The following is a 27,259-nucleotide window of genomic DNA, read 5'->3' as shown; positions in this document are numbered from 1 at the left end:
TCCTCCCAACAAGCGGCCTGTTTATTGGCTCTTCTTTGCCGTCCGCCGGGTTGCCTAGCAACCGGGCTTTGAGGACGCGTCTGACGGGCCTCCAGGCCTCTGACTACCAAACCTCCGGGCTCTGTACCAGCTGCGTTCGCTTCCGACACCATGTCGGTGCGGACGCTACCGCTGCTCTTCTTGAACCTGGGTGGGGAGATGCTTTACATCCTGGATCAGCGGCTGCGAGCCCAGAACATCCCGGGAGACAAGGCCCGAAAAGGTGAGAGGGACCAGGCCCGCACAGCCAGCCCCCGCCCCCGCTCTCGCAGCCAGAGCTCCCCAGCCAGGCCCCTTTACAGACTGACCAACACCCCTGCACCCTGCTCTCTCGTAGCCATGGACCTCTTTCACAACCCACAGCCCCATCCAGGCAGAGCCCTCATGAGCAAAGTCCCCAAAAGATCGTTTCACCGCGGAGGGATTTAATAACCCTGTTGGATATTATTAGGGAACCTGACCCCCCCCCCCCCGCCATTTACTCATCCCCTTAAATTGGAGATGATTTCCCAATCTCTCTTGACAACCGGTCCCTCCCAAATGTGGGAGTCCCAGTGGCCCACCACCTGGCGACACATTCTGCTAGCCCGAGCATCTTCTTTCCCCCCAGGGAAGCTTCTGAGCCTCCATTCCTCTGTGTGGTATCCTCCTTCATAAACTGGAGGCCAGTCTTGCTAAGTTCAGAAGCTATTTCTCGAAAGGTGAGGTTCTGAAGTAACATAGATAAATAAGAAAATAGAAGACAAGGTGTAAATCTTTTCCCTTCACAATTGTTTGGAGAGAATGCAATTGTGGAAGTAATGATATGAGAGCTTCTAAAGTGCAAAAGGTGCCTCCTGTGCACAGCACATCTAACCCCAGAGGAGTGGCCACCCAGAACTCTCTGCCACCCCTTTTCTCTCCCTTTTCCCCCCTCTTTTCAACCAACAACGGTTTTCACCAAGTTTCCTGGATTAACTATGAAGGAGATATTATATTTCAAGGTAGAGGAAGAAAAGTTGGTACAAAGGTAACTGACATGGCCGCTGGTTAAAACATTTATTCTACCCAGCAGTTTCCGTATGCTCCATTGATGTTAAACATGCGAATTCAGATGTTAAGCATACATATTCAGATATTCACTACTGTATCTGTACAACTGAGTCCAAGTCCATGCATAAAGAGATAAAAGAACTCCCTATAGCATACCTCCTCCATTCATTCTGTACACTGCTGCCAGTGAGCTTTCTAAACTGCAAATCCGTCCACACTTCCTGCTACTTGAAACCCTTTGTCAGCTTTCCACTGCTCTCTGGATGGAGGCCAAGTCCTTGGCAGGACATTTCAGGGCCCTTCCTGATCTGACCTCTGTCCACCTCTGCAGTCCCACCTTTCACCACTGCCTGCCTCCTACTGTGTATCTTAATACCAAACTGCTTGTAGGTCTCCATTTAAAGCATGTTCATTCGTGTTTGCATGCTAGTAATTCCCATTCTACCCCACACCTCCCATTTCCATGCTAGTTATCCCCTTGCATCCTGCATTATTCAGCTTAAGAACCATCTCCCTCTCATCTCCGCATGGGAAAGGGCCTGTGCATACTCCCATAGCACCCCAGTGTGTCCCTCTCTACCTTATCGCTGGCCACATTATACTGAAATGGTCTGTATATGCGTCTGTCTCCCCCATGTGATTGTTTTATTCATCTTTGTATCCCAGCACCTAGCATAATGCCTGCAGCAGAATAAATCAGTGCTCGGTAAATGTTTGTTGAACTGCTGTTTTGTATGACATTGCCATTTCTTCTTCAAAAGGGTTCTGTCTTCCTTGGCGCTATGTTATGTGATTTCATCTGGGCTGTTGGCACTAGTGAGCTGACAGGTAGTTCTTGGACTGGTAGTCTACATCTTGGAAGGCAGTGTAAATTAGCAATTAAGAGCATGCTCTCTGGAGTCATACAGATATGGGTCCCAATTCCAGTTTTGCCATTTAACTAGTTGTGTGACCTTGGAGTGTAACCTCTATAAGCCTGTTTCTGTCTCCATAAAAGGGGAATAATAATATGCACTTTACAATGAATTTGTAACGATCGAATGAGGTCATGTATTTAACACGTTTAACCCCATGAGTAGCAGGTACAGTCTTTCAGGAGGCAGTCTGGGCAAGACCCTGTGAATACTAGGGGACTGGCTTCCTTTGTGTTCAGGAGCTGCAGTCCTTCTGGGTTTGCTAGATACAGCTTCAGGGAGTTTCAGCCACCTTTCATAATTCACCTTCACACACTCATTCCTTCCACAGTTGGGTTGAGTGTCAGATGCCATGTGAGATGCTGGGTGGAGCCTGACGCAGCCCTTCTGCACATTCACTGGAGGTAGGGCTTTTGATCAGTCTGTCCAGTAACTGATTCTAAACCTGGGGGATATGTCTTCCTAATACAACAACAACAAACATTTTTTTTAATTTATTTATTTTATTTTTTTGACTGCATTGGGGCTTCGTTGCTGCACGCGGGCTTTCTCTAGTTGCGGCGAGCGGGGGCTACTCTTCATTGCAGTGCGCAGGCTTCTAATTGCGGTGGCTTCTCGTTGCGGAGCACGAGCTCTAGGTGCATAGGCTCAGTAGTTGTGGCACACGGGCTCTAGAGCGCAGGCTCAGTAGTTGTGGCACACAGGCTTAGCTGCTCCGCGGCATGTGGGATCTTCCCGGGCCAGGGCTCGAACCGGTGTCCCCTGCATTGGCAGGCAGATTCTTAACCACTGCGCCACCAGGGAAGCCCAAAAAAACATTTATTAAGCACTTACCATGTACCATAGACGTCTCTGAACACCTTAATCCCCACAACTGTCTTATCATATAGGTAATAGTCCTGTCCCCATTTTACAGATGGAGAAAGTAGGCTAATTTGCCCAGGGTTACATAGCTGGTAAGAGGAAGAGTAAAGGATTTAAACCCAGGTCATCAGACTCCAGAGCTCATACTCTTCACCCGTATCCTTAACTGCTGCCCTGTACTTCCATACCCGAGGGGACTGTGTCAGAATCTTTGTCGGGGGAGTGGGGTAGGGAGGGGACTGGAAGACTGGGAGGAGACAGAGAGGTTTGAAAAAAAAAATACGGTATAACCACTGATTTTGTAAAAGAAATGACAGAAAGTAGTTAGTTGATGAGGACCTGCAGAAGACAGAGCGAGAAAGCAGGGCAGAGAGTGCGGGATTCAAAACATCGAGAAACACTCATCTCTTCCACCACTTAGAGTTGGCGTAGCTGCAGGAGCAGGGGCCTCTGTGACAAATGCCCCTGCACAGAGGCCTATAAAACACCAGACACGGTAAACTAGTCCTCATTGAAGCTTTGAATGGAAATCGTATTTCTTCTAGATGTTTTCACTGCCTTATACAACTAATTGGTCTCCTGGAGGCCATCCTGCTCCCACAAGGCCAGTGCAGATCTTGCAGTTCTTCCCCACAGTGCAGCCTCTAGTTTAGAATTCAACAGAAAGGAAGTGCTCTCTCTGTGGGGCAACTTTTGAGTGTTGCATATTGAATACGGTCCCACGTTTAAGCAATCGCGAGAATAATAAAAGGTGCCTTCACCTCACTCCCACCCTCTTAAAGATACTCATCAGTAAGACCCTCTTAACGTTTTGTCTACGTTCCTCAGCTGACAAGGGGAAACTGAGGCATGGGGCCATTAAGTGATTTTCCCAAGATGCGCAGATCACAGCGTAGTACTGAGCAACCGAATGCTGTGAGGTTCTGTTTTTATTTTTCTAGTTCCCATTTAACAGGCAGCTCCGGATATCCTTGGGCCTACCTCCCACTCAAAATATAAGTAAAGTGGAATTGTCACAAACAAGTCATCTGGAGAAATAATAGAAAAACAGGGCATCCTTTACCTTCCCCGGATCCTCAGGAGGAAGTGGGCCAGGAGCACACAGCACGACAGAGACCTCTGCTGGAGCTGACTGTCACTGCCTGCGGGAGTGCCTGGTAGCCCTGGGCATGTGTTAGCCAGCTCTGTTTTGTCAGCAGCAGGTAATCACTGTCCCTTAGGGTAGGTGAGCCCCTGGCAGCCACTCTGTTCCCAAACACACCTTCAAGAGGGTTGCAGCTCTATCTCTCTGAATTCCCACGAGCCTTTCAGGCAAGACCGCCTGTAAAATAAATGCCACGAAATGATAGAAGATGCGGACATTATGCCAAAGAAGCCAGCATCTGCTTTAAGAAGGCCAGACTCTTGGTGCTGCTTCCCCAGTGTTTTCTCTCCTAAACCCTGTGACTCTTGTGGGAGAGAGATGATGAATTTTCCCAGCGGAGTCTGACATTGCAGTGGGAACCCTTTGCAGTTAGTTAGGACATGGCACTGGCTGTGCTTTCAGGCCAGTCTCTTCGAAGCTGTTGGTATTGTGTACTGAAGGCACATATATGCTTTGCTTATAACCTCAGAAATCACCTCTCAAACAATCTAGTGCAAATGTTTCCAAACTACACCAAAATACGAAATGTTTTTGAAATGTGGATGTGTGTGGAGCTCTGTTTATCTGTGGGTGGTTTCTCTAGATTGTAATCTCTCCCAAAAAATTAAGGAAAAGAAAATCACCATCCTTTATGGGTGGTGTCCAAAGTTCTGCAGTAGAGAAAGCAGAATTAGGAGAGAAGCCAGCTAAGTGCCTGATGTGTCTGTTTCATCCCCACAACCCTACAAGGTAGGTGCAGTTATCATCCCCCTTTTACAGATGAAGAAACTGAGGTTAAACAAGCTGTTTGAAGTTATCTAGCTAGTAAGTGGTAGAGCCAGGTCTCAACCCATAAAGGGTCTTGATTCTCACAGGTTTCTCTAGCCAAGTACATTTTTCCTTGTTTGGTCTCTTCTTGGCATCTCCCTGACTACCTTTGTCCTCAGGAGCTTTCTGTACATCGTTATTTCCCTCTTTTTACATGGAAGTCATGCCTCTCTCTATAAAAAGTAAATCAGAAACAAATAGACTTTTTTCCCTATTAATTCACATTTCAAGTTTTTTTAATTTGAGCAGTTCTGTCTGTACTCTAGAAAGCAAAATCTTACAGTAATAAGAAAATCTGGTTGTGAAGAAAGAAAATCCTTTCTCTCCCTGTTCTTGGGGTTATTCTTCCTTGTGGAAGTTAGTGTTTTTAAAAGCCTTGTATTGAATGATGTGTATTTTCAGAGTGTTAGAGGGGATGACTTCTTGAGCCTTTCAAGATAAACCCCAGGGTAGCTAGTCCTCCTGAGCTTCCTCTCCTCCTAAGCCACCCTGTGTAAGATAACAGCCCCCCTAGGGCTTTTTTGGAACTTGTTGTTTAACCATCATCCTTTTAAGAGCTTCAAATGGAAGGCAGAGCATTTGCATTAAACGTTAATGCAAACATGAAAACTAAAGTTTCATAAGCCAGGTAATTGGAATTGGTATTTTTAAAGCCTCATTGAAAATAACATTCTTGCTTCATGAACTGGTGTTTTCTTTTTATATGCTTCATGTAGATGAATGGACAGAGGTGGACAGAAAACGAGGTATGCTATTTCAGGGCTGCATGTATTCAGTCTGCATCCACAGGTTCACCCAGTCCTTCATCAGTGGGGCTTAAAGTGGGACCACTCTAAATATTTCCAAATAAAAGAATAGGTGTGAGTTTCTCTTTAGCTGAGACATCGGTTATACATTTGAATCTTTTACTTAACTAAATACAGAGTGGAAGATGAAAACCAAGGAAACATTGGCCAAAGGACCATATTGCACCTGAGGTATTTGTCCCTTTTCATCAGTTCCAAGCTTTGCAAGGATAGCTGGAGCAGTAGCTATATTTCTGGATAGGCTGTCCCATTTAGTCATCCTTAAAACAATTCTGTGATAGCATCGTGAAGCCTAAGATCTGTTCTGCTTAGTACACGGAGATATCTGTTGAACAACCGAGAAAAATGGAAGCCTATGGCTGCATGGCCGCCGGGATTGCGTGCAGAAGGCATGACACGCACGCACTATGGCCTTATCATGCCAAATCTTCAGTTTCCTCTTCACCTACAACTAGCAGCAAACCTGAAAAAGCTGTCTATTCCTCAGAATAAAACCTTAGCCTTTCTCACCGTTAACTGTCACGAATATCTTCCATCATTTGACATTTGGGTATAGTTTATGCACGTCATAGCCAATGTCCTCGATATTTTAAGTGCTCTCCCCACACCAAGTATGCTGAGGAGATAATGTATATAATATTTAAGAGCACAAGCATTAAAATCAAACAACCCCATTCTAATTTCAAGTGCACCGTCTGCTGTGTCATCTTGGACTTTAATCTTTCTGAGGCTCAGTTTTCCCCCTTGACAGAATTAGATAATAATTCAGAGCTGTCCTGGGGTTTAAATGAGATAATGCATGGAAAGTTCTAAGCCCAGTACTTGGAACATAATAAGGCTTCAAAACATGGTAATCATCCAGAAGTAGTAGCTTCTTTGTTTTACCCTTGGTTCCAAGTTGTATGTTCCCATAAACAATAAAATTTGCAGCAGAGGTAGCTGATAAAAACTCAGTTGCTTTCATCAAGAGAATTATTTCATCAGGCCAGCCTCAAAGAAAAGCCCAATCGAAGTGGTTGATACTCTTTTATCATATTTCACAACCATCTTTCACCACTTCTCTTGAGCAATTTTTGGCCCACCTCTTGACGCACGGCAGAACTTCAGGTGAGAAGTATGGATTTTGAAGACTCTTCATGTAAGTAATTGAATCACTGGAATTTATCTTAACTTAAGCGTCCAAAAATAATAAGCAGAACCTGACTTCATAATCTGACCCCGGTATTAGAAGCCTGTTATGTGAAGAACTCAGTTGTTGACCCTTCCAGTGCACCTGTGAAAAACCACCCCACTCCCTGGCTTTAGTCTCCTGATGAAATCTGGCTGCTAGCACATGCCTGCCTCATGAAAGTATGCAGAGCTCGTGAGAGTGCCAGAAACCAACCCCGGCACCAGCTGACAGATCGGGTTAAAACTATTTCTCAGGTTTAACTTGAATACGGTGCGGGCTGCTACTCTTGGGCAAGGACAAAGTTTACTTCCTCTTTGTGCCTGCTGTTCATCTCAGTGTCTCATACTCAGCAGGCCTACGTCAACCAAGTGCCAGGTGAAGCACACTGTGAGATATAAGCATGTTAATTTGTGCCCCCAAAGAATTAAGTGAAAGGTGGATGCTCTGGGTGCCAGGGCCCAACAGTAAAACTGCCATTTCCTCTTGGGGACATTTGTGTTCACTGCTCTGCCCACAGGGACAGGGCCTGTTGTGCTCTCTTTCCAGCAGGAGAACTTTCTGGAAGTTCTCGTGCAAGGAGCCATGGTGATACATAGCTTATTCACTTCCCCCCCCCCCCCCCCCCCCCCCCCCGGGGAAAGGCTTCATTTTGCTTTTTACTTTGCCAGAGGGACTAACAATCACCTTGGGATTGTCCTTCCTTTAGAGTTGATTTACTTGAGCCTAAGCTAATTTCCTAGGTTCTGCTAAAGGCTCAAAGACCCTAGGGACATATTGCAGCCCCTAGGGGGATGGGAGCTCTTTGTATGCGTGAACATAATCAGAGCTGGTGTGATTCTTTAACTTGAATTCTTCCTCTTTGGCACTCCTCCCTGGCCTACATACACCTATGGAAAATCCTTCAGATTCTCTCTTCTGAGGCTTTATACGTGTCTTTCCATTTGTAGCTATTTCCTTGCAAATTCTACATGTTATATAGGCTGTGGTAAGAAAAATGTCAGAAAGCCCAATTTATTGCAGGTCCTTGCTTGGTTAGGTCAAAGGCAAAAGGCTGTGCTTGAGGCAAACCCAGAAGAGTTCATCTGTCTCTAGGGAGACAATGGGGAAATGTTAGTGCACATGGAAGGTAAGCTGCCCTGGGTTGGAACTGTCCAGTGTGAGGGATGCCCTGTGTTGGTAACGGATCTGATTCTTCCTCACTAATGGGATGGAGTATAGAGTAAAATCCAAAGGTCAAGTGTGAGTTCAACACTTCTGGAAGGAGTCCGTTCTTTTGTGTCTTGGTGGGGGAGTGGGGAGGGAGATGTTTCCCTTCCCCCTCTCCCCTCTCTCTGTAGCCCTTCCATTTAAAATTTAAGTACGACTAGCCCTCAGCTCCCCGCTTCTCCCCAAAACTGCCCTTTGAGATACTTTAAAATGCTGGCCTGAGCCCTCAGTGTACGTCTATCAGTTACTTACAGGTTGAGGGTGCCCGAAATCATGACCTTGCCTTCACTCTCTAAGATACAAGGCCACAGCCAGTCACCTGGTGTGTCCTCTGTGTGGCAAGAGAAAGAGGCGTCTGTATCTTTCAGCAATAATCACCCACGTTTGATAATTGATTTTGTATAATTATGTTAAGTAACCAGTTTTCTTTCAAATTTTAATTACTATGAATGTATAGTCTCAGCATCCATATACCCTCACCTTTAGGTAGGAATATATCTGGCTTAATTAAGAATAATCTGTGTTCAACCATACCCGTTCTTATTTCTTGTACCAAAGGGTTTTCCTAGCCCTCAACTAATGTTATTTGAGTAGCACAAAATATCTAAATGAATGAGTTAATGAGACACTAGAATTGTAGAAACTTTGGTGTGCACAGGCCTTAGGACCTTTTATTCTCACCGTATGGACATTTTCCATCCGAACAACAGTATGAGACACATCACTACAGTATATCAATATTATAGATCACATATAGAAATTAAGGCATCCTGAATGGTGTTTATCTGAAGTACACATCTTATAGAAACATTAGAAAAGTTTTCATCTCTAACCAGTGGGTAGACTTGTCTATCTTTGTAAACTGTTTTGCAAAAAAAGAGTCAATTACCATTATAGGTCCCATTTTTATAAAATTTAATTTTAAGTAAAAATGTTATAAACTTGCTAAACAAACAAAACACCATGATGCTGTTTCTCGTTTTAAGGTAGAGCTCTAATCGAAAAGAATCTTTTTTAAAGATTCTAATAGGAATCTATTTTAAAGAAAGAAGAAACTTATCCCCTATCACCAAGTGAGATAACGTATGTAAAAGTGGTTTGTAACCGTTGAAGCACAGCGTATTTGTACATTGTCACATGTATGTTTGCCCTGAGATGGTCTCATAAAGCACTCCTGACCCTGCTTTCTACTGGGACACCTGTGTGGTATCTCCCCAGGGAGCAGATCCCACCAAACGCATCCACATCCCCACTCTACATAGGCCCAGCTCCTCCATTCCATTCGTACACAGGGAACATTTCCTGAATAAAGCTTCCACCAGTACCTTGTTCAGCTGCATCTTCTCTTGTCTCTACAGTTCTGAATGACATCATCTCAACCATGTTCAATCGAAAGTTTATGGAGGAATTGTTCAAACCCCAAGAGCTCTACTCCAAAAAGGCCCTGAGGACAGTCTACGACCGCCTGGCTCACGCCTCCATCATGAGACTAAACCAGGCCAGCATGGATAAGGTGAGCAGACAGCTGCCTCTGTCCCCTGGGCTGCATTTCTTGTGGATGATCACAGACCGGAATCAAATGAGATGACGTATGCAGTGGTGCCCGGCAAAAGACAGGCACATGTAAACATGGGTTGTTCTTGAGTTTCAAGTGGGGAAGGACCTCAGAAGTCATCTGCACCAACCCCTGTGTTGTTTATTCCATTACGTCACCCAAAGAGTGTGCTGATTTGCATGTCCATGTTTAGGAACACCTTAACCCAATACAAGCACCCAATCCTAAAAGCTTTAATTCTGCTTCTTCCTTAACAAAGCTCAGCTCTGCAAACCAGGCTTTTTTTTTTTAAAGCAAATTCAAAACTGCTCAGTCTTTATTGGGTTGGCCAAAAAGTTCGTTTGGGTTTTTCCCAAAGATGTTACGGAAGATGTAAAGATGTAAGATGTTACGGAAAAACCCAAACGAACTTTTTGGCCAACCCAATATTTATAATATACACATATCTGTTTCTTTGCGAAACCAATTTTTGGGTACTCTGATTTTAAAAGGAATAATTCCAAATAAATAATGGCAGAGAAGAGATAAATCTCCTGTTCATAAGAATTCCAAACACTTATGTAGATACTCTGCCCGCAGGAATAGAGAGCATAGCTCCCCACTGCTTGAATGTAGCTGCACTTGGTGACTTCCTTCCAGAGAAGACAGTTTGGAAAGGAGGGGGAAAACAGCTAACTTCTCGGTGGAAAAACATGGCAAATATTACCTCAGCCAGGTGATAACATCAATAGTGATAAGCCATGTGGTGGTACCCTGATATGATGCAATGAGGATATAACACTTTGCCTCTGTGATCTTCCTCCCAAAAACCCACAACCCCAGGCTGATGGTGAAAAAAACATCAGACGAATACCATTCGGGGGTCATGTTACAAAATACCTGACCAGTCGTCAAAGCTGTCAAGGCCACCAAAAACAAGGAAAGCCAGAGAAACTGTCACAGCCAAAAGGAGCCTAAGGAGACATGATAACTAAATATAATGTGCGATCCTGGAACAGAAATAAGACATCAGGGTAAACTAACAAAATCTGAATAATACATGGACTTCAGTTAGTTTTTAAAATAATGATAATAATAGTTCCTTTTCAAGTCCCTTCATTACGTGAGTTTTTATAAATCATGAGGACTGACAGTGGGTGCCAGGTGTGCAAAAATCAACAGTGTCTCACTGCTGGTACCTGGAAACCTCAGAGAGACAGACTGCCTTTAACTATGCCCTCCTACCTTCTGCCACTTACCTTGAGAAAGTTACTTGCTTTCCCTGAGCCTCCATTTTCTCATCTATAAGATGGGGATAATAATAGCTACTTCATCAGTTAGTGGGAAGATTAAGTGAGAAACATAGATAATAATGACACAAGAAGGCCTGGCACATAGATGTTCGAGAAATGTTCGGTATCTTCTCTTCTCTGCTTGTTCCTCTCCCTCTGCCTTTAAGAAAGTTTAGGTTTCCACTGAGAAAGGACACAGAACTTGGAATAAAAAACCCTGGGTTCAAGTCTTCTTTCTACCAATAGCTCTGAGACACAATTGACTGAATAACTCATCTGAGCTTTCATTTCTTCATCCTATACCTGTTTTTATCCTTTATTCCTAGCACAGTGCCCTGTACACAACAGGTGCTTAATGTTTTTTGGTTTTTATAAATTTATTTATCTGTTTATTTATGGCTGCGTTGGGTCTTCGTTGCTGCGTGCGGGCTTTCTCTAGATGCTGCGTGTGGGCTTTCTCTAGATGCGGCGAGCAGGGGCTCCTCTTTGTTGCGGTGTGCGGGCTTCTCACTGCGGTGGCTTCTCTTGTTGCAGAGCATGGGCTCTAGGCGCACAGGCTTCAGTAGTTGTGGCTCACGGGCTTAGTTGGTCCGCGGCATGTGAGATCTTCCTGGACCAGGGATCAAACCCATGTCCCCTGCATTGGCAGGTGGATTCTTAACCAGTGTGCCACCAGGGACGTCCCAGGTACTTAATGTTTGATGGTGATGATGGAGAGTCTTAAATCTACATCTCCAGTATCAGACACACCTGCGTGTGTACACACACACACACACACACACACACACACACACACACACACAACCAGGCTGCTCCTGCTGTATGCCACCTTCTAAGCGAGATGTTTATCTGCATGTTGGAGAAAGGGGATCGTGTAGAGGGTTCTAGCACGTGCTTCAGGATCTGACCGTCTTTAGTTGCAAATCTCACCCTACTACTAAGTACCAGCTATGTGAAATTAGGCAAGCTTCTTCATTTTTAAACTTGGGATAATACGTACCTCATAGAGTTCTTGTGAAATTAAAGGGGATCAGTTGAGGCCATGCATATCCACGTGCTCGCACAGCATTCAGGTGGCTGTAGTTTAATTCCCAAGCCCACCTCAGATGTGTCCATACCTTCTCTCCCAAACTCCCCTCCCTCCATCGTAGCATCATGTATCTCCCAGGCACTAAGTTGGAAATGCTGTGGTCCTTTTGGACAGCCCTCAGATCGTCTCCCGAGTCCAGTCAGGCGAGCACCATGTACTGACAGCTTTCTTCCTGAGTGTCATATGCTCTTCTTTTCCCTTCCTTATCCATCCCCACCATCTTTATTCCAGGCCTTCCATCTGGGTCACTCCAACAAAATTTCTTTCATTCATACAATCAGTAGATGTTATTGCTATCCTCTTAGGAGCCAGGCACCAGCTAATCCTCCCCACTCCAGTCTCTCCCTTCTCTCGCATCTCATCATGGCCAGAGTCACCAATCTCACTTAATTACTACTTTTATCACATCAGCACAGAGCATTTCAGTAGCCCCCTAATTCCTACCACATCTAGTCTAAATTATCTTGTCCATCTTTCTAAAACCTCTAACATTCCAACCTTGCCATACCCACCTTTATTTCCCACCACCCCGAACACAAACCATCCCCTCCAGTCAGGCTGCTCTACTCTTTCTCCCAGGAAAATAGCATGGCTATAGCTGCCTCCAGACCCTCACGCATGCTGTTCCCCTCCACTAGAATGCCTTTCCCCTCCCTCGGCCAGCTGGAACCTTGCCTTGAGTCTGTAGCAGGCCCAGTTCTTCCACAAAGCCTATCGTGACCACTTTGGTCCTCACCAGTGTCATACCATACTTGGGGCTTATTGATCTCTTACTAAGTTTCATTTTTCATCTCATACAGTCGTGGAACTTCATTCTTGCCACTTTCACATGTGTTTTCTCATTTACTCCTCTCAGCTGTTCTACAATGTTGGGAAATTAGGGAGTATTTTTTTTTAATATTTATTTGGCTGTATCGGGTCTTAGTTGCGGCATGTAGGATCTTCGTTGCAGCACGCGGGCTTCTCTCCAGTTGTGGCTCTAGAGCGCACGAGCTCAGCAGATGCGGTGCGCAGGCTCCAGAGCATACGGGCTCAGTAGTTGCGGTGTCCGGGCTCTCTGATTGTGGCATGCAGGCTCCAGAGCACACGGGCTCGGTAGTTGCAGCACATGGGCTCTCTAGTTGTGACGCACAGGCTCCAGAGCGCACGGGCTCAGTAGTTGTGGCACACGGGCTCAGTAGTTGTGGCGCACGGGCTCTCTAGTGTGGCACATGGGCTCTAGAGTGCACGGACTCAGTAGATCTGGCGTGCAGGCTTAGTTGCCCCGTGGCATGTGGGATCTTAGTTCCCCAACCAGGGATCAAACCCGTGTCCCCTGCATTGGAAGGAGGATTCTTAATCACTGGACCACCAGGGGAGTCCCAGGAATATTTTTTACGCATGAGAAAACTCAGGCTTAGAGAGGCAAAGAGACTTGGCCAGGGCCATCCAACAAGTCAGCAGCAAGGAGGGCTTGAATTTGGGATTTCATTCTCCACGTCCAGCACCTTTCCAGGGCCCCCCAGCTGCCCGTACTGTTTCACGTGTGGTCCATCAACAATACATGTAAGCTGGCCAGAAATCCTGGTTTGCCCAGGAACATCCCGGTTTACTCCTGTTGTCCCAGCTTAATTATTACTATCACCCCTTTTTACTTCAACAGTGTCTTGGTTTGAGTGATGACTAGATATGGTCACTGAGCTGCATGGTAAGCCCAGAATTGGTTTCCGGTAAGTGCCGACTGAATCATCATTCGAGGTTCTGATGTCTGCCTTTATGGTCCTGTTTCTTTTATTCATGTATGGGTTGGCAGCTCTATGACCTGATGACAATGGCTTTCAAATATCAAGTATTGCTGTGTCCTCGTCCCAAGGATGTGTTGCTGGTCACTTTCAATCATTTAGATGCCATCAAGGGATTCATCCAAGACTCCCCAACCATCCTGCATCAAGTGGATGAGACTTTCCAGCAGCTGACTGAAGTAAGCGTATCGTCAGTTTATCACCTCTCAGCCCCAATACTCGTTCTCATTCCTCTGTTAAGGACAGGCAGATTCTATGACAAAGAGAACAGGGTGAGGATTGACAAAACCTGCCTCTCCCAGAAAACTCTCAAAATCTACAGGTATCCATTTTGGAAACACAAGAGACATTATCATCTTATACCCTCTCACTGTTGCCTTCATAATTGGGGAAGCAATGATACAGAGCATAGCTGTTCTCGCCTAACTTTTCTGAAAGGGAGTTGGTGGTGGATGTTCTATAGAATCTTGGGGAACGGGGGAGGTAAAGTGCATGCTGCTCGGTGTGCCACCGTGGGGCTTGTCCCTCAGGCGAGGGTGCAGTGCTGGCCCTCCTGCCCCACCTGCCCAGCAGCTGAGTCCTCTCCTTGCTCTCTGGCTCCCATCCCTGGGCACCCACCCACCCCTGCCTGTCCGCACTTTCCATCTCACTTCTGAAAGTGGAATGCCTCTATCTGCTTTGCCTCCGCAGATATATGGGGGTCTCTCTGCGGGGGAGTTCCAGCTGATCCGGCAGACGCTCCTTATCTTCTTCCAGGACCTGCACGTCAGGGTGAGTGAGTGGGCGGCCTGGGAGCACCCTGCCGCTGCTGTCCTGGGGAGACAGGGTGCAAGTCTTCAGGGCAGATAAGGCTGGGATTCTGCCCAGTTAGCAACATCCTCGGTGTTTGGCTCCATGCTCATAGCAAATCGCAGCAGTTTTTCAATGGACCAAGGAAGACAGTTGATGCCGCCATTCCCTCCCAGTTACCTTATGTGTTTCTTTAAAATGTGGCTTCTTCCCTTGCTTTCCCAGGCCACCAGCCTGATCTCAATTCCAAAACCTTTTCTCAAGCCTTTATCATCTTGACTTCTCCAGTGTCTGAGCTGTCAGGAGGCTGCCCTCCTGCTGCATGAAACTGTCACCTTTCATGGACTTTCCTTGCACCATACCGTCCTGGCCTTCCCTTACCTCTCCCATCTCTCTGCCTTTCACTCTTTCCTCCCCCTCCTCCTGTCTCCAAGCCTTCCCCCTTCTGCCTCTACCCACCCCCTGCTCGTGAGGAATCGCTTTCCTCCCCACTTTGGCTGCCGACTGACCCTTCCACCTATGACTCCTACATCTAACCTCTACCCAACCCTTGCCCCAGCCCTGCCGTCCAGACCCACATCTCCACCCGCTTGGGGAGACACTCTCCCATGTCCACAACCTAATGTCTATAGCTAAACTAGTCTCCACAATTCAAGTCCTGCCCAACTTCCGGTCTCTTTTCAGGGCGCCACCATTCCCTCACTCGGCTCAGAACCAGAGCATCACACCTTTGATTTCCCTTCTCTGATCTTCTAATTGCTTCTATGGCCCATCGAGTCTGCCTTTTCACTCTCCACGCCCTCCTTTCCATTCCTGTCACCACCAGCCCAGCTCAGGCCTTCATACTTCTTGTTGGCTCTCGCCTCCCAGTTGACCCTGCCTCCTCCAGACAGTTCTACGCCCTAGCTCAGAAAAACACATTTCTGAGCTTCTGAATTTGGGGCCTGTCTCTCTTGCACAGGACTTTGTTCCTTCCCAGAATTTAACACGCTGGTATGGGAGGGTGGGTGATAAAGCAAAATGAGCCCAGGCTCGGGAGTCAGGCACTCCTGTGCTTGAATCCCACCTACAGCACAGCTCCATGACCATGGGCAAATTACTTCCCTGGCGCCTTAGTTTCGTCATCTGAAAAATGGAAATGATAGTACCTAATTTAGGGTTTTTCAGGAGGATTAAGTGAACCATCACATGTAATATATATGTATTTGCTCGTATATATATGTATACACTATAGAATGCTTCCGGAAGGATGTACAGGAAACTGGTCACAGTGGTTGGCTCCTGGGAGTGGGGAACTGCATGGAGAACAGGGATACAAGAGAGACTGACTTTCCATCGTGTATCCTTTGAACCTTTTTTCTTTTTTTTTTTTTTTCGGCCGTGCCACACGGCTCGTGGGATCTTAGTTCCCCAGCCAGGGATCGAACCTGTGCCCCCTGCACTGGAAGCACAGAGTTCTAACCACTGGACCACCAGGGAATTCCCACCCTTTGAACCTTTTAAATTTTGTATATGTGCATGTGTAACATATTCACAAAATAAAATTCAAAAAAAGAAGAAATAGAATATGCTTAGAACCTGATTGTTATTTCCCTCCTGTGGACAGGGAAAGACAAATAGATTTCAACGCTGAGGCCAACTTTATTTTTAACCCCCATGAATAATCTCATTTGCTATGGATGGAGCAATAATAACATCAATATAAATTGAGATCTCTAATAGTCACCAATTAAAATTAAAAATATGAAAGTACAAATAAGATTAAGTTTCGCGTTGCTTTAAATATTAAAAACTCTGCATCATATGGTTGTCAAGGCTGCATATTTGGACATTAGTTTATGGACTGTAGTAATATAAGCAGCCATACTGACTTCTCAATTCTGGCAAGATAAAATTCATTATGATAAAAAGACTTTCCTAATAATAAGTCTATAACAAAATCATTAAAATATATGAAACCACAAAATATATTAAGCTTTAATTGCTAAATGGGCAGGCAATGAAACATCAGAATGTTCATCAAGAGAAATTGGAATCACATATCCTGCCGTTGCTCAGCCTCTGGTCTGTAACATCCGGCCGCTTTTCCACATCTGGTCTTTAATGGTATTTCTGCTCAGCTGCAATTTATGATTGCCTACACAGATTCTCTCTGTGCTCAAAACAACCTTCATAGTTTTTCGATTCTGTTAGCAAAACTAACTAAATCAAGAAAACACAGCTCTGAAAACTCCCTTGCTCATTGTTTAACCAAAGCAAATGCAAGACTCCTCATCCTAATGTCCAAAGCTTTCTGTGATATCACAAAACAACGTGAAGTGGCCTTAGTATGGTCAAGGCCTGACCTGTGCCCCAGGCCCCAGAGGCTGCACGAAGACCGATTCCATTTGGAGTCCTGAGCAGTTATGTACAACCATCTCAAGTCCCAACCCCCTTCAGCTCTCCAGAGCCCCTCCAGAGTCGCCTCCTAAAAGGTGGGCCCTCAGGTCACCCACCCTGCTCCGAATGCTCCTTCCCACACGTGCGCCTTCTATCATGGACTTTCTTCCTACACTCCCCCTCTTCCAGTTGTTGGAAAACATAACTCCATCTTCGCCTCTTCATAGCATGGTCCTTACACTTCCACTCCATTATCCACTCCACTTGGAAACAGTTCATCCCTGGAAAACTAGTCCGTCTAACAAATATGTATTGAGTGCCTGCTCTACACCAGGCAGTTTTCAGTCCTGAGATACAGAAGTGAACGAGGCAGAGGCCCTGCCCTGAGGAGGTTCCGTGCTAGTAGGTAGAGACAAGGAGGACACGTAAATCGTGTTATGGCTCTGATAACTCTTAGGAAGGTGGCCATATACAGTAAAGTTATAGAAGGCAACTGGGACAGGATGTTGCCTTAGACCAGCACTGTCCAACAGAGCTTCCTGTCGGTGATGGAAATGTTCCGTATCTGTGCTATCCAATATGAGAGCCACTAGCCACATGTGGTTGTTGAGTACTTGAAGTATAGCTAGTTCGACAGAGAAACTGAATTACTGATTTAATTTAAATCTAAATAGTCATGCTCAACTGGTAGCTACCATTACTGGACGGTACATCCGTAGACGATAGAGGCAAGGACAGCATTTCTGAGGACAGATATTTCAGTTGAGAGTGTAATAACAAAGATCTCAGGGGAGAACATCTAACCTGAAGGGACAGCTAGTTCAAACGCCTTTAGGTAGGAAAAAGCACGATATGCTCCTTGGACAGAGCGGAAGCCAGTGAGGATGGAGCATATCTAGGCAGGGGTGATATTTAAAATAAAGTTAACCACTTGTGCAGCATGGGCACTAACTAATCAGAAGAGGTGCCAGTCATAAGTAAACTGGTACCTACCTACCAGTTGACTTAGCTTTAGACCCTAGTAAAGGAGTTTATTCTAAGAGTAAAACAGAGATCTGGAGCATCTTAAGGTGAATGGTAACATGATTTGTGTCTGGAAGATGAATTAAATGGAACAAGGGTAGAGGTAGGACAGCAGTTACAAAATCTAGGTAAAAATGAAAGCACTGGGATTAGGTGCTAGCAGTGGAGACACATATGGAATATACCTTTGGGGCAGAGCCAGTAAGATTTACTAAGAGATTAGATGTAGGGAATGAGGGGAAGAAGAAGAAAGAAAAACTCCTAAGTGGCTGGTGCCATTTTCTGAGTGGGGGAAGGACTGAAGGGAAGTGTATTTGAGTAGAAAAAATAATCAATTCTATTTAAATTGGATTTGTTCTCCAAGTAGCAGAGTCAAGTAGGTAGTTGAATACCTAATCCTGGAGCTCAGAGGAGAGCGCCAAGCTGGAGACGTAAATGTGGGAATCCTCAGCGTACAGCAGAGAGACGGTATGCGAAGTCTTCTGGCCACCTGAAGGAGGCCGGTCATTCTCCCTCATCCACAGGCAGGATGTGAGAAGCAGAGTCAGTCATTCTGCCAGCTTCTCCCCCTCACCTTCCGATCATTATTTTCCTGCCCTCACAAACTTAGCCCTCCTCTTGTAAGGCCAGTCCAGCAACCATTACACCATCCAAAGCCCTGCACTCATCCCTCACGGCTGAAACCGACTGCCAAGTCACTCACCCACATTCACCAAGCATTTACATCCCTGGCTCACTTCCTCTTGGCCACCTGACTCCTACCATCGTCCTGTGGAATGTGGGTGCTCATGGAGATGTCTCATCCAGCACTCCAGCCCCACAGCTCTGTGACCTTCATTTCCTCTTTCCATAGGAAACGTGGGTCCTGGCTTCAGGACCTCATCAGAGAAGGGAAAGTGCACTAAGTACCTTGGGTATGTTTGGTTCTGACCCAGAAAAGTGTGAAGAGAGAGGACACAATGTGGGCCATGGCCACCTCTACCCAAGAGCATCAGGGAGTCTTCATAGAATATCCAATAGCTTTTAAAAGAAATAGATTTGGGAGCCCTGGCCGTCCAATGGTTAGGACTCCATGCTTCCACTGCAGTGGGCTCGGATTTGATCCCTGGTCGGGGAACTAAGATCCCACAAGCCATGTGGTGTGGCCACAAAAAGAAAGAACGAAAGAAAAGAAATAGGTTTTCACCAGGACCGTGGGAAAACAGGAGGCACATCTCAGTAAAGGCACAGGCATGTAAGCACCTGGTGTAATTGGCGCGGGGGGCCAGAGGGCTGCAAGCAATCGAGTATGGCGAGAACACAGGGTTCAGGGAGGAGCGTGGCTGCGGAGAGGAACAAGGGTCAACTGGACATTATCTGCCAGGCAGCAGAGAGCCAGTGAAGCAGGAGAGGGACACAGTCAGATAGGAGTTTAGAAGAGTCTCTCTAACAGCCAAGTGGAGGATGGATGAAACACAGAGGAGAGCGGAGGCAGGGAGACCAGTGTGGAGGCCAGGCTGGAGGTGATGAAGGTCTGCACTAGGGAGCAGGGTAGAGAGGAGGGGCCAGACACAGAAGTGATCACCAGGTGGGCAGGGCTTGGTGACTGAAGGGCCATGGGAAGGTGGTGGGCAGGGGACTCAGACTGCTGACTTGGTGACCTGATGGTGTCATTCACTGGGATCAGGTTAGGGAAGACAGCTTGAGCCCTGTTCTGAGCAAGGTGAATTGGAGGTGCATCCCATGGAACCCATAGGTGGACACGTTTAATAGGCAATGGGGTAGATGGGTCAGATGCCCAGAGGGGACGACTGAGTGGAAGCTCCAGATCTGGGAGCCATCAGCGCAGAGGTGAATACTGGCGTATGGGTGTAGATGAGATCACCTCGGAATAAAAAGGGTGGAGTGAGAGGAACAGGGCACGGGAGAGTCACACCTACAGCTGAGGGCCAGCAGAGGGGCTGGGCAAGCAGGCAGACCCCAAAGTCCCATCCAGCCAAGGACAGATTCTCAGGTCAAACACACAGTTGACTTAAATTTGTACATTTCAGATCTATGACATAGTCAACCCTGTTAGAATTAGCTAACAGAGAGTCCAGTACCTACATATGGTCTCACTTCTCTCCCAAAATTTTCCTTCTCCATGCTTATATTCATATCCCTTGGTCACAGAATCTCAAGGTTAAGAATTCCTTAAAGCCAAACCCTGCAACCAACCCAGTGTACACATTTTCCCCAAAACATGCCTTGTGCCTGCCCATCTCTGCTCCTGAAGTGTCTTCACACCCACCTTCCTCCTCCAGGCCCAGCTCCAAACCCACAGTTGCACCTACCCAGCCCCGCTGCCTGTGGTCATTCTCCTCAGTGGGCTCAGCTCATCTGCATATTCCATTCAGCATATCGTGTTTTATAGTGTCGTCGCTTTTCCGTTCTATGCTGTGTCCTGTGCCCAATTAGACTGTGATACTGAGAATATTAGTTATCTCTTATTGAGCACTTACTATGTGTCAGGCTCTGTGGTGAGTGCTTTTTGTTCATCATCTGACATAGTGGTCAACTAACCCATTGGATAGGTTCTGTTATTATCCCCAGTTTACCAAAGGGAAAGGTGGTGTAACTTACCAAAAAACCCCGAGCCAAGGAGAGGCCCAGCTGAGCCATGAGCCTGGGCAGTCTAACGTCGGCAGGCCAGACCGCCAGCATACAAATCCTCACCACTTGGCATTTTCACTGCCTTGCATGGAACAAATGCTTATTCTTTTTTTTTTTTTTTTTTTTTTTTTTGTGGCATGTGGGCCTCTCACTGTCGTGGCCTCTCCCGTTGTGGAGCACAGGCTCTGGACGCGCAGGCTCAGCGGCCATGGCCCACGGGCCCAGCCGCTCCGTGGCATGTGGGATCCTTCCAGACCGGGGCACGAACCCGCGTCCCCTGCATCGGCAGGCGGACTCCCAACCACTGCGCCACCAGGGAAGCCCCACAAATGCTTATTCTTGATATTACTAATGTGATCTTGTAGAATTTTCGAGTTTCTAGGGACCTTCAAATGTATCTCACTTTACAGATGAGGAAGCTAAGCTCCAATAAAACTGATTGATTGATTTTATTTATTTATTTTTTGGGCGGTGCTGCACAGCTTGCGGGATCTTAGTTCCCCGACCAGGGATTGAACCCAGGCCACAGCAGTGAAAGCACCGAGTCCTAACCACTGGACAGCCAGGGAACTCCCCAATAAAATTGATTAACTGCTACAGTCTTGATGGGATTTAGCCTGCCCAAGACCTGAATACGGAGTGCACAAAGCAAGGAGTAGAAGCAAGCATCACGTAGGGTTTTCAGACACAAAGGAGACCTTCGGACTCTAATGCCAGCTGGATCCACCGGTCCAGCACGTAGCTGAGAGCTTGGAGTCGGAAACACAAGGGCTTGAATCCTCAGCCCTGACCCTCATGAGCTGGCTGGCCTAGAGGAAGTGTCTTAACCTCTGAGCCACCAATTCCTCATCTGTAAAACGGAGATAATGAGGTTCTTATAGCTCAAGCTTCACAGCTGTATGGAAAGTTTGCAAGGAACCAAGGAATGGGTGTGGAATTTGGAGCCAACCTTGGTTCTGAATCCTGGTCCTGTCTCTTTTTGTTCTCTTTGGGCGAGTCATTTCATTCTGTGAACCTCAGCCTCCTCATTAAGGCAGGGGGGTAGCACTACTCACCTGGAAGATTTGATGTGTGGCGCCAAAGAAGTTCTGTGTAAAAACACTACACCTCTGCAGGTGTTAGTTACGGTGAGTTTTTCTCTCTTAGGTAGCATTCTTAAGCCATTACACACTTTCCATCCTCAGAATGCATATGTCTATGGAAATATACCAAGAAAAATGACAATAAATATTTTTTTTCCAGGTGTCCATATTTCTAAAGGACAAAGTTCAGAATTCCAACGGTCGCTTTGTGTTGCCAGTGTCTGGGCCTCTTCCCTGGGGAACCAAAGTTCCCGGACTCATCAGGTGAATTCTCAACAGTAATTGTCAGACCAATATTTGGGGTGCTGGGAAACCAGTATGTGGGCCACCACGTAGAATGTAGCCCTGCTGGGGCCCCTCCTTTTCTTCAGTTGAGCACAGCAGTGAGGAGGTGAGGTTTAATCCCAGCTTGTCACCTCGCAGACACTTGAAACAAACCACCCAGTTCTCCAGGATTTATTTCTTCATCTACGGAACGTTTACTGTGAGGATGAATAAGATAATACTGTAATGCTCCAAAGTGCTACACAGCACCCGGCACATAACATGTACTCAATAAATATTATTATTATATTACTATCATTATATCAACCAGCATCTTTATCTTGAAGCAGTGTGTGAATTCCCTTTGGTCCCATAGTACCAAGATTAAAGAAGCCTCCGGGACTCTCCAAGCTTGGAGAGCACGTCATCACGTCCTATTTTGTATTGTAGGACGTTCAACGACAAAGGCGAAGAAGTGAGGAAGGTAGAATTCAAGCACGGCGGGAGCTATGTCACTGCCCCCAAAGAAGGGTCTTTTGAACTCTATGGAGACCGAGTCCTGAAACTGGGAACTAATATGTAAGCAAATTCCTCCTTCCCCAAATGAATTCAAGTCCAACGGAGGTCCCTTCACTTAAAAAACCAGCTTGACTTCTGCTATGAAAAATCCCTGCTGACAACTGGAGGAATTTCCCCTTAGGTATACGGCATGCAGAGCCCCGATGTTTCCAAAGGGCACCTCAGATTTCCCAACATAAGATAACTTAACGAGTTGAAAACACAAATAATTTTAAATAGCCACGCAAGAGAGCTAGCCAAAACCTTTGTTGCAGTGGCGATCCGAAAGGGCCTGGCCTTCGCGTACCGATCATGTTTTTTTCAGCGGTACATATTATTTTGCCAGAGAAAAAATTTCCACACAGCTTCCCAGATATTTTGTTTGGGGAAGAAGCGAAATTTGAGTGGTTGACACCCACTTAGTTGTATTCTGTATTCCCAGCACCTTTCTGGACACTTTTTAATGTCTCAAAATAAAAACTATGCACTGTATTTATGAGTTAGAAGGAAGTCAGGGTAAAAGGGCTGGACAGTGTTTTTGTGGTTTTCTGTTGCCACCAGGTACAGTGTGAACCGGCCCGTGGAAACCCATATGTCTGGAGCATCAGAGAACTTAGCTACACAGACACAGGTAAGCTTCTGCCTCCCTTGTTTACCTTCATAGCTTATTTCTAGATACAAGAGTCTGGACGGGGAGAGGGAGGGATCTCTAGATTTCAGAGCTGGCCAACATTTCCCTCATTGTTTGCAATCTTCTCCATTCCGCCTTACCAGTACACAGGTTTTTTGTTTTTAAATTTTATTTGTTTATTTATTTACTTATGGCTGCGTTGGGTCTTCATTGCTGTGCGCGGGCTTTCTCTAGTTGCAGCGAGCGGGGGCTACTCTTCCTTGAGGCGCATGGGCTTCTCATTGCGGTGGCTTCTCTTGTTGTGGAGCACGGGCTCTAGGCACACAGACTTCAGTAGCTGCGGCACGTGGGCTCAGTAGTTGTGGCTCACGGGCTCTAGAGCGCAGGCTCAGTAGTTGTGGCTCACGGGCTTAGTTGCTCTGCAGCGTGTGGGATCTTCCCGGACCAGGGCTCAAACCTGTGTCCCCTGCATTGGCAGGCGGATTCTTAACCACTGTACCACCAGGGAAGTCCCCATCACACAGGTTTTTAATTACAGTTTCTCATGGAGACTTCCAGTGATCTAATTAGGTAATTTTAAACTTGGCTCCCACCATAATGAAGCAGGAACCACACACCAGGACACGTGAAATAGCATTGTACCAGTGTCACGAGGTCCGTGGTTGCTGAGTTTAGCACTTGTGTGTATTCTGATCCTTAAAACATCCCTTTTTCAATGCTTTCCTGTGTGATGATGTGGAAGCTAAGTTGAAAATGGGGTTTTTGGTTCTCTGAATTCTGTTGTACAAATTTTCACTGAACTAGCTACCAGCTAGCTATAGGACAAATCATGGAATACTCAGTTATTCTGTAAACATTTACTGAACTACGTCTATGGGCTGGGTTCCCAGGGCACAGAGCTGGCTTAGATGTGGTCCCATCCTGAAGGGGCTTATAAAGACAGTGATGGAACAAATAACTACAACACGGCGGAAGACGAAAGACACTCGCTGAGCATTCTGAGTAAAGAGCTGTGTCAGAACACACGTCCTGTGGGGGGGGACAGGGAACAAGAAGGCTTTTCAGTGGAGGCGACATTCAAGCGAGGCTGTGGAGTGAAGAAGATACTCAATAGCCCAGAGGGAGAAACAGGCATACAAACCCAGGTGACAGCATGAGCAAAAGCACCCAGAATCACAGTGTTGGGGGAAGCGGGGAGGCAGCGTCTCTCCCACATGGCTAGATCATAACGTGATAGCAGCAGTGCTCAGAGATTCGCCTGGGCAGGGACATGGGGCCTGACTCAAGAGGCAAAGCAGCGAAAGGCTGGGTTAGAGAGAGCCGGTTAGGAGGAGGGGGGAAGGCTGCAGTGGGACCAGGCAGTGTGAGTGGAAGCCACAGGACGGAAGGGATTCGGTGGGGGCACGGGGGGAGGGATTGTGCACGGACACCACCTGAGCGCGGGGTGGTCGCTCCCATGGAATGAGTGCCCTTGGACCTGGAGCCTCCTACTTGTAAAGGCTGGGGGAACTAGATTGCCTGAAGGAGAAGCTACGTTCTTCTCCTTCAAGGAGGAAGGTAATTTGAGGAGAATGGGGATCCCTGGGGCCTTCCCCTCATCTTGAGAATCTCTGGTTTGTGCCTTGTTAGAGTCCCTCTGCCTCTGACACAGGTTATTTCTCTCTTGGTTAAGCCTGTTTTCTATGTTTCATTTGGACCCAGTCCTTCCCAGAAGTAATTTAAACTGTTATCGTTTTGCCTTGTTATATAATACCACCCCGGGGCTTTGGGGTCTCAGCAGAAAATGTAGTCTCCTTCATGTGGCTAAAAATCATGAAATTGTTCCTGCAGGAAAGCATTGCTCCAAACCCTCTTGCTAAAGAAGAGCTGAATCTCTTGGCCAGGCTGATAGGAGGCATGGAGATTAAGAAACCTAGTGGCCCTGAGCCAGGATTCCGGTTGAATCTCTTCACCACTGATGAAGAGGAAGAGTATGTTTTCAGCCTGTTTCTGTAAAGACCTGTATAAAAATCCTAAGTGTGATAAGAACCGAAAAATGACTGTTATAAACCAATGACCCTTATAAACACAGATGTAAAGACCACAAATGAAATACCAGCAAACTCAATAACCTGAAGAAGAATCCACCAGTGTTAAATAGCCTGAACTTTGTGGATTCATTCAAAAAATAGTTCTAATGTTTCATTTAGCAAAGTACAGCTCAATGAGAGAATTGGAAGTCAAGTTAATCATGTTAACAAAAGACTGGTAAACCAGAAGGAGGTCGGAGCATGATATCTTTGGGATCAGTCTCCCCCAGAACCAATAGTGGTGGCAATTCACCGAGACTGACACAGCGCTTTACAGTTTACAGAGCACGTCTGCCTTCATTATCTCATGTGAGGCCCCTCGCAACCAAATATTTGGGATGGGGGTTGCCTTCTATTTCCCTCTCCACTGAAGTGGCAGGTGCTGTGGTACGTGTGGGGACCCACAGTTGGAGCGGAGGACCTGGGACCTGTCCTCAGGTACTCCCAGTGTCGTAGGGGCACGAACACGTGCACAAGTCACTCGAGCGCCACGTCATAAACACTCCAGTGGAGGACACGGCGACTGACCTTGCACCCGCGGATTGAAGGAGGTGGCAACTGAGCTGGGTCTTGGAGTTTGCCAAGCAGAGGAAGGGGAAAAACGTTCTTGGCAGTAGTACGTGCAAAGGCACAGAGACATAAAAGGACTTCTTGGAGTGTAGGGTGCACTGGTTGGGGACAGGGTAGAAAGGTGAATGGAAAGGGCAGAAGGTGAGGCAGAAAAAATAGGTTGCCAAATTATCAAGGGCCAGTTTGCCACACTAGCAGGGAGAAAACCCTAACCTTTGACCCATTTCTCTACCATCTTGTGCAGACAGGCAGCGCTAACCAGGCCAGAAGAGTTATTCTATGAAGTTATCAACATCCAAGCTACTCAGGTGTGTGCAGGGGATTACACAAGTCAATTCTTATTCCCCTCCTCATCTTATAATAACATTGAACTCCAAAGGCCCTCCCTTCTCCTCTCTAATCCGCACGTAATGTAGTCCCTATTCTGACAAACAGGTGAGGAACTGAAATGCATCACAGTGGTGGGAAAATTAACTACCAACTGCACAAAGAGGCCATGGTGCCCACACATCCTCCTCATTCCCTTCCTCCTCTCACTTCTCTCACAGGACCAGCAGACGAACGAAGAGCTGGCTCGGATCATGGGGGAGTTTGAGATCTCGGACCAGCCAAGGCGGAGTGCCAACAAGGGCGATGATTTGCTTGCCATGATGGATGAGTTATAGCTGTGCTGACCAGGCACGACCCTCCCCCTATGGAGAGGCTGCTTGATGAGGACCCTGGGGGATGTCCCCAGGGAGCCAAATGATGCTGCTAGTTTTCTACTAAGTGAAGGCCTTCCTTACCTCTTGTTCCTGTTTATGTCCTAACGAACTGTGCGGGTCTCCCTCGGGGAGCACAGTCTCTGGAAGGCACACACACATTCATATTTTCAGCAAAATATATTCTGGCTTTTAAACTGGACCCTTCCCACGTTCTTGCTAGTTTTATGGCAATCAAAGCATCTGGAGCCACAGGGTCAAGCCTGAGAGTCAGTAAGAGGGCGCTCCTGTTGCCGTTTTCATTACAGCTTTGCCCGGGGGACCTACGGCTCACAGGTGCCTGTGAATCATCACTAAACGTCGGCGCTTTCTCGGACGTATTCTGCCTTGTGAGTTTGACGTAAGTGGAAAAGGCGGTTGCCTCAAGCAGTCGGGGCCCAGTTTACACAGCCCTCCTCTCCCTGGCACACTGGGAACTGTCAGCTCAGAGGCAGAGGAAGCAAGGCCGTGACAGGGAAGCCTCAGGCAGGCCCCGCGCAGAGCGTGTGGGTGTCTGTGGTTCTCCGCACACCTCTCTATCCATATGTAGTGTGGACTTATCCCATATGGAAATGCGTACCAAGGAAACAGTTTGCTTTTTAAGAATGATGCGTCCTCCTTACCCCCAGAGTCTCCCTCTGCCACTTAGTGTTCTTGCCTTCTAAAGACACCCAGCATGACGTGCCATGACATGTGTCTCCTCTGCTTCGCCATTAGCGGCCAAGCAGAGCCTTAAGTTTGATGTACGGGAGGTGCACACGGTGTACCACTTTCCCATCCGTGCACCAGATGAGTGACTTCCCTTGGCAGGATGCCAAGTCTAATTGGGCTCCATGAGAACTG

General features: G+C 46.7%; 1 protein-coding gene across 2 annotated transcripts; it reads left to right on the top strand.

Moving 5' to 3' along the window:
* The first annotated feature begins 73 nt into the window (after positions 1-73).
* On the top strand, positions 74-27,004 carry OSCP1 (organic solute carrier partner 1). Of its 2 annotated transcripts, XM_065879489.1 has the most exons (11): positions 151-262; positions 5,517-5,546; positions 9,342-9,496; positions 13,692-13,859; positions 14,371-14,451; positions 21,745-21,848; positions 22,299-22,427; positions 22,968-23,037; positions 24,868-25,007; positions 25,921-25,984; positions 26,225-26,341. In XM_065879489.1, the coding sequence occupies exons 1-11, from the start codon at positions 151-153 to the stop codon at positions 26,339-26,341; spliced, it is 1,170 nt and encodes a 389-aa protein (XP_065735561.1). The 2 variants fall into 2 exon arrangements, with proteins under 2 accessions (XP_065735568.1, XP_065735561.1); XM_065879496.1 differs by lacking the exon at positions 5,517-5,546 and having other exon boundaries at positions 74-262; positions 26,225-27,004.
* Positions 27,005-27,259: the final 255 nt, after the last annotated feature.

The sequence above is a fragment of the Phocoena phocoena genome, chromosome 1 (assembly GCF_963924675.1).
Source record: "Phocoena phocoena chromosome 1, mPhoPho1.1, whole genome shotgun sequence".
NCBI classification, from domain to species: domain Eukaryota; kingdom Metazoa; phylum Chordata; class Mammalia; order Artiodactyla; family Phocoenidae; genus Phocoena; species Phocoena phocoena.
This window is presented reverse-complemented; position numbering and strand designations above follow the sequence as displayed.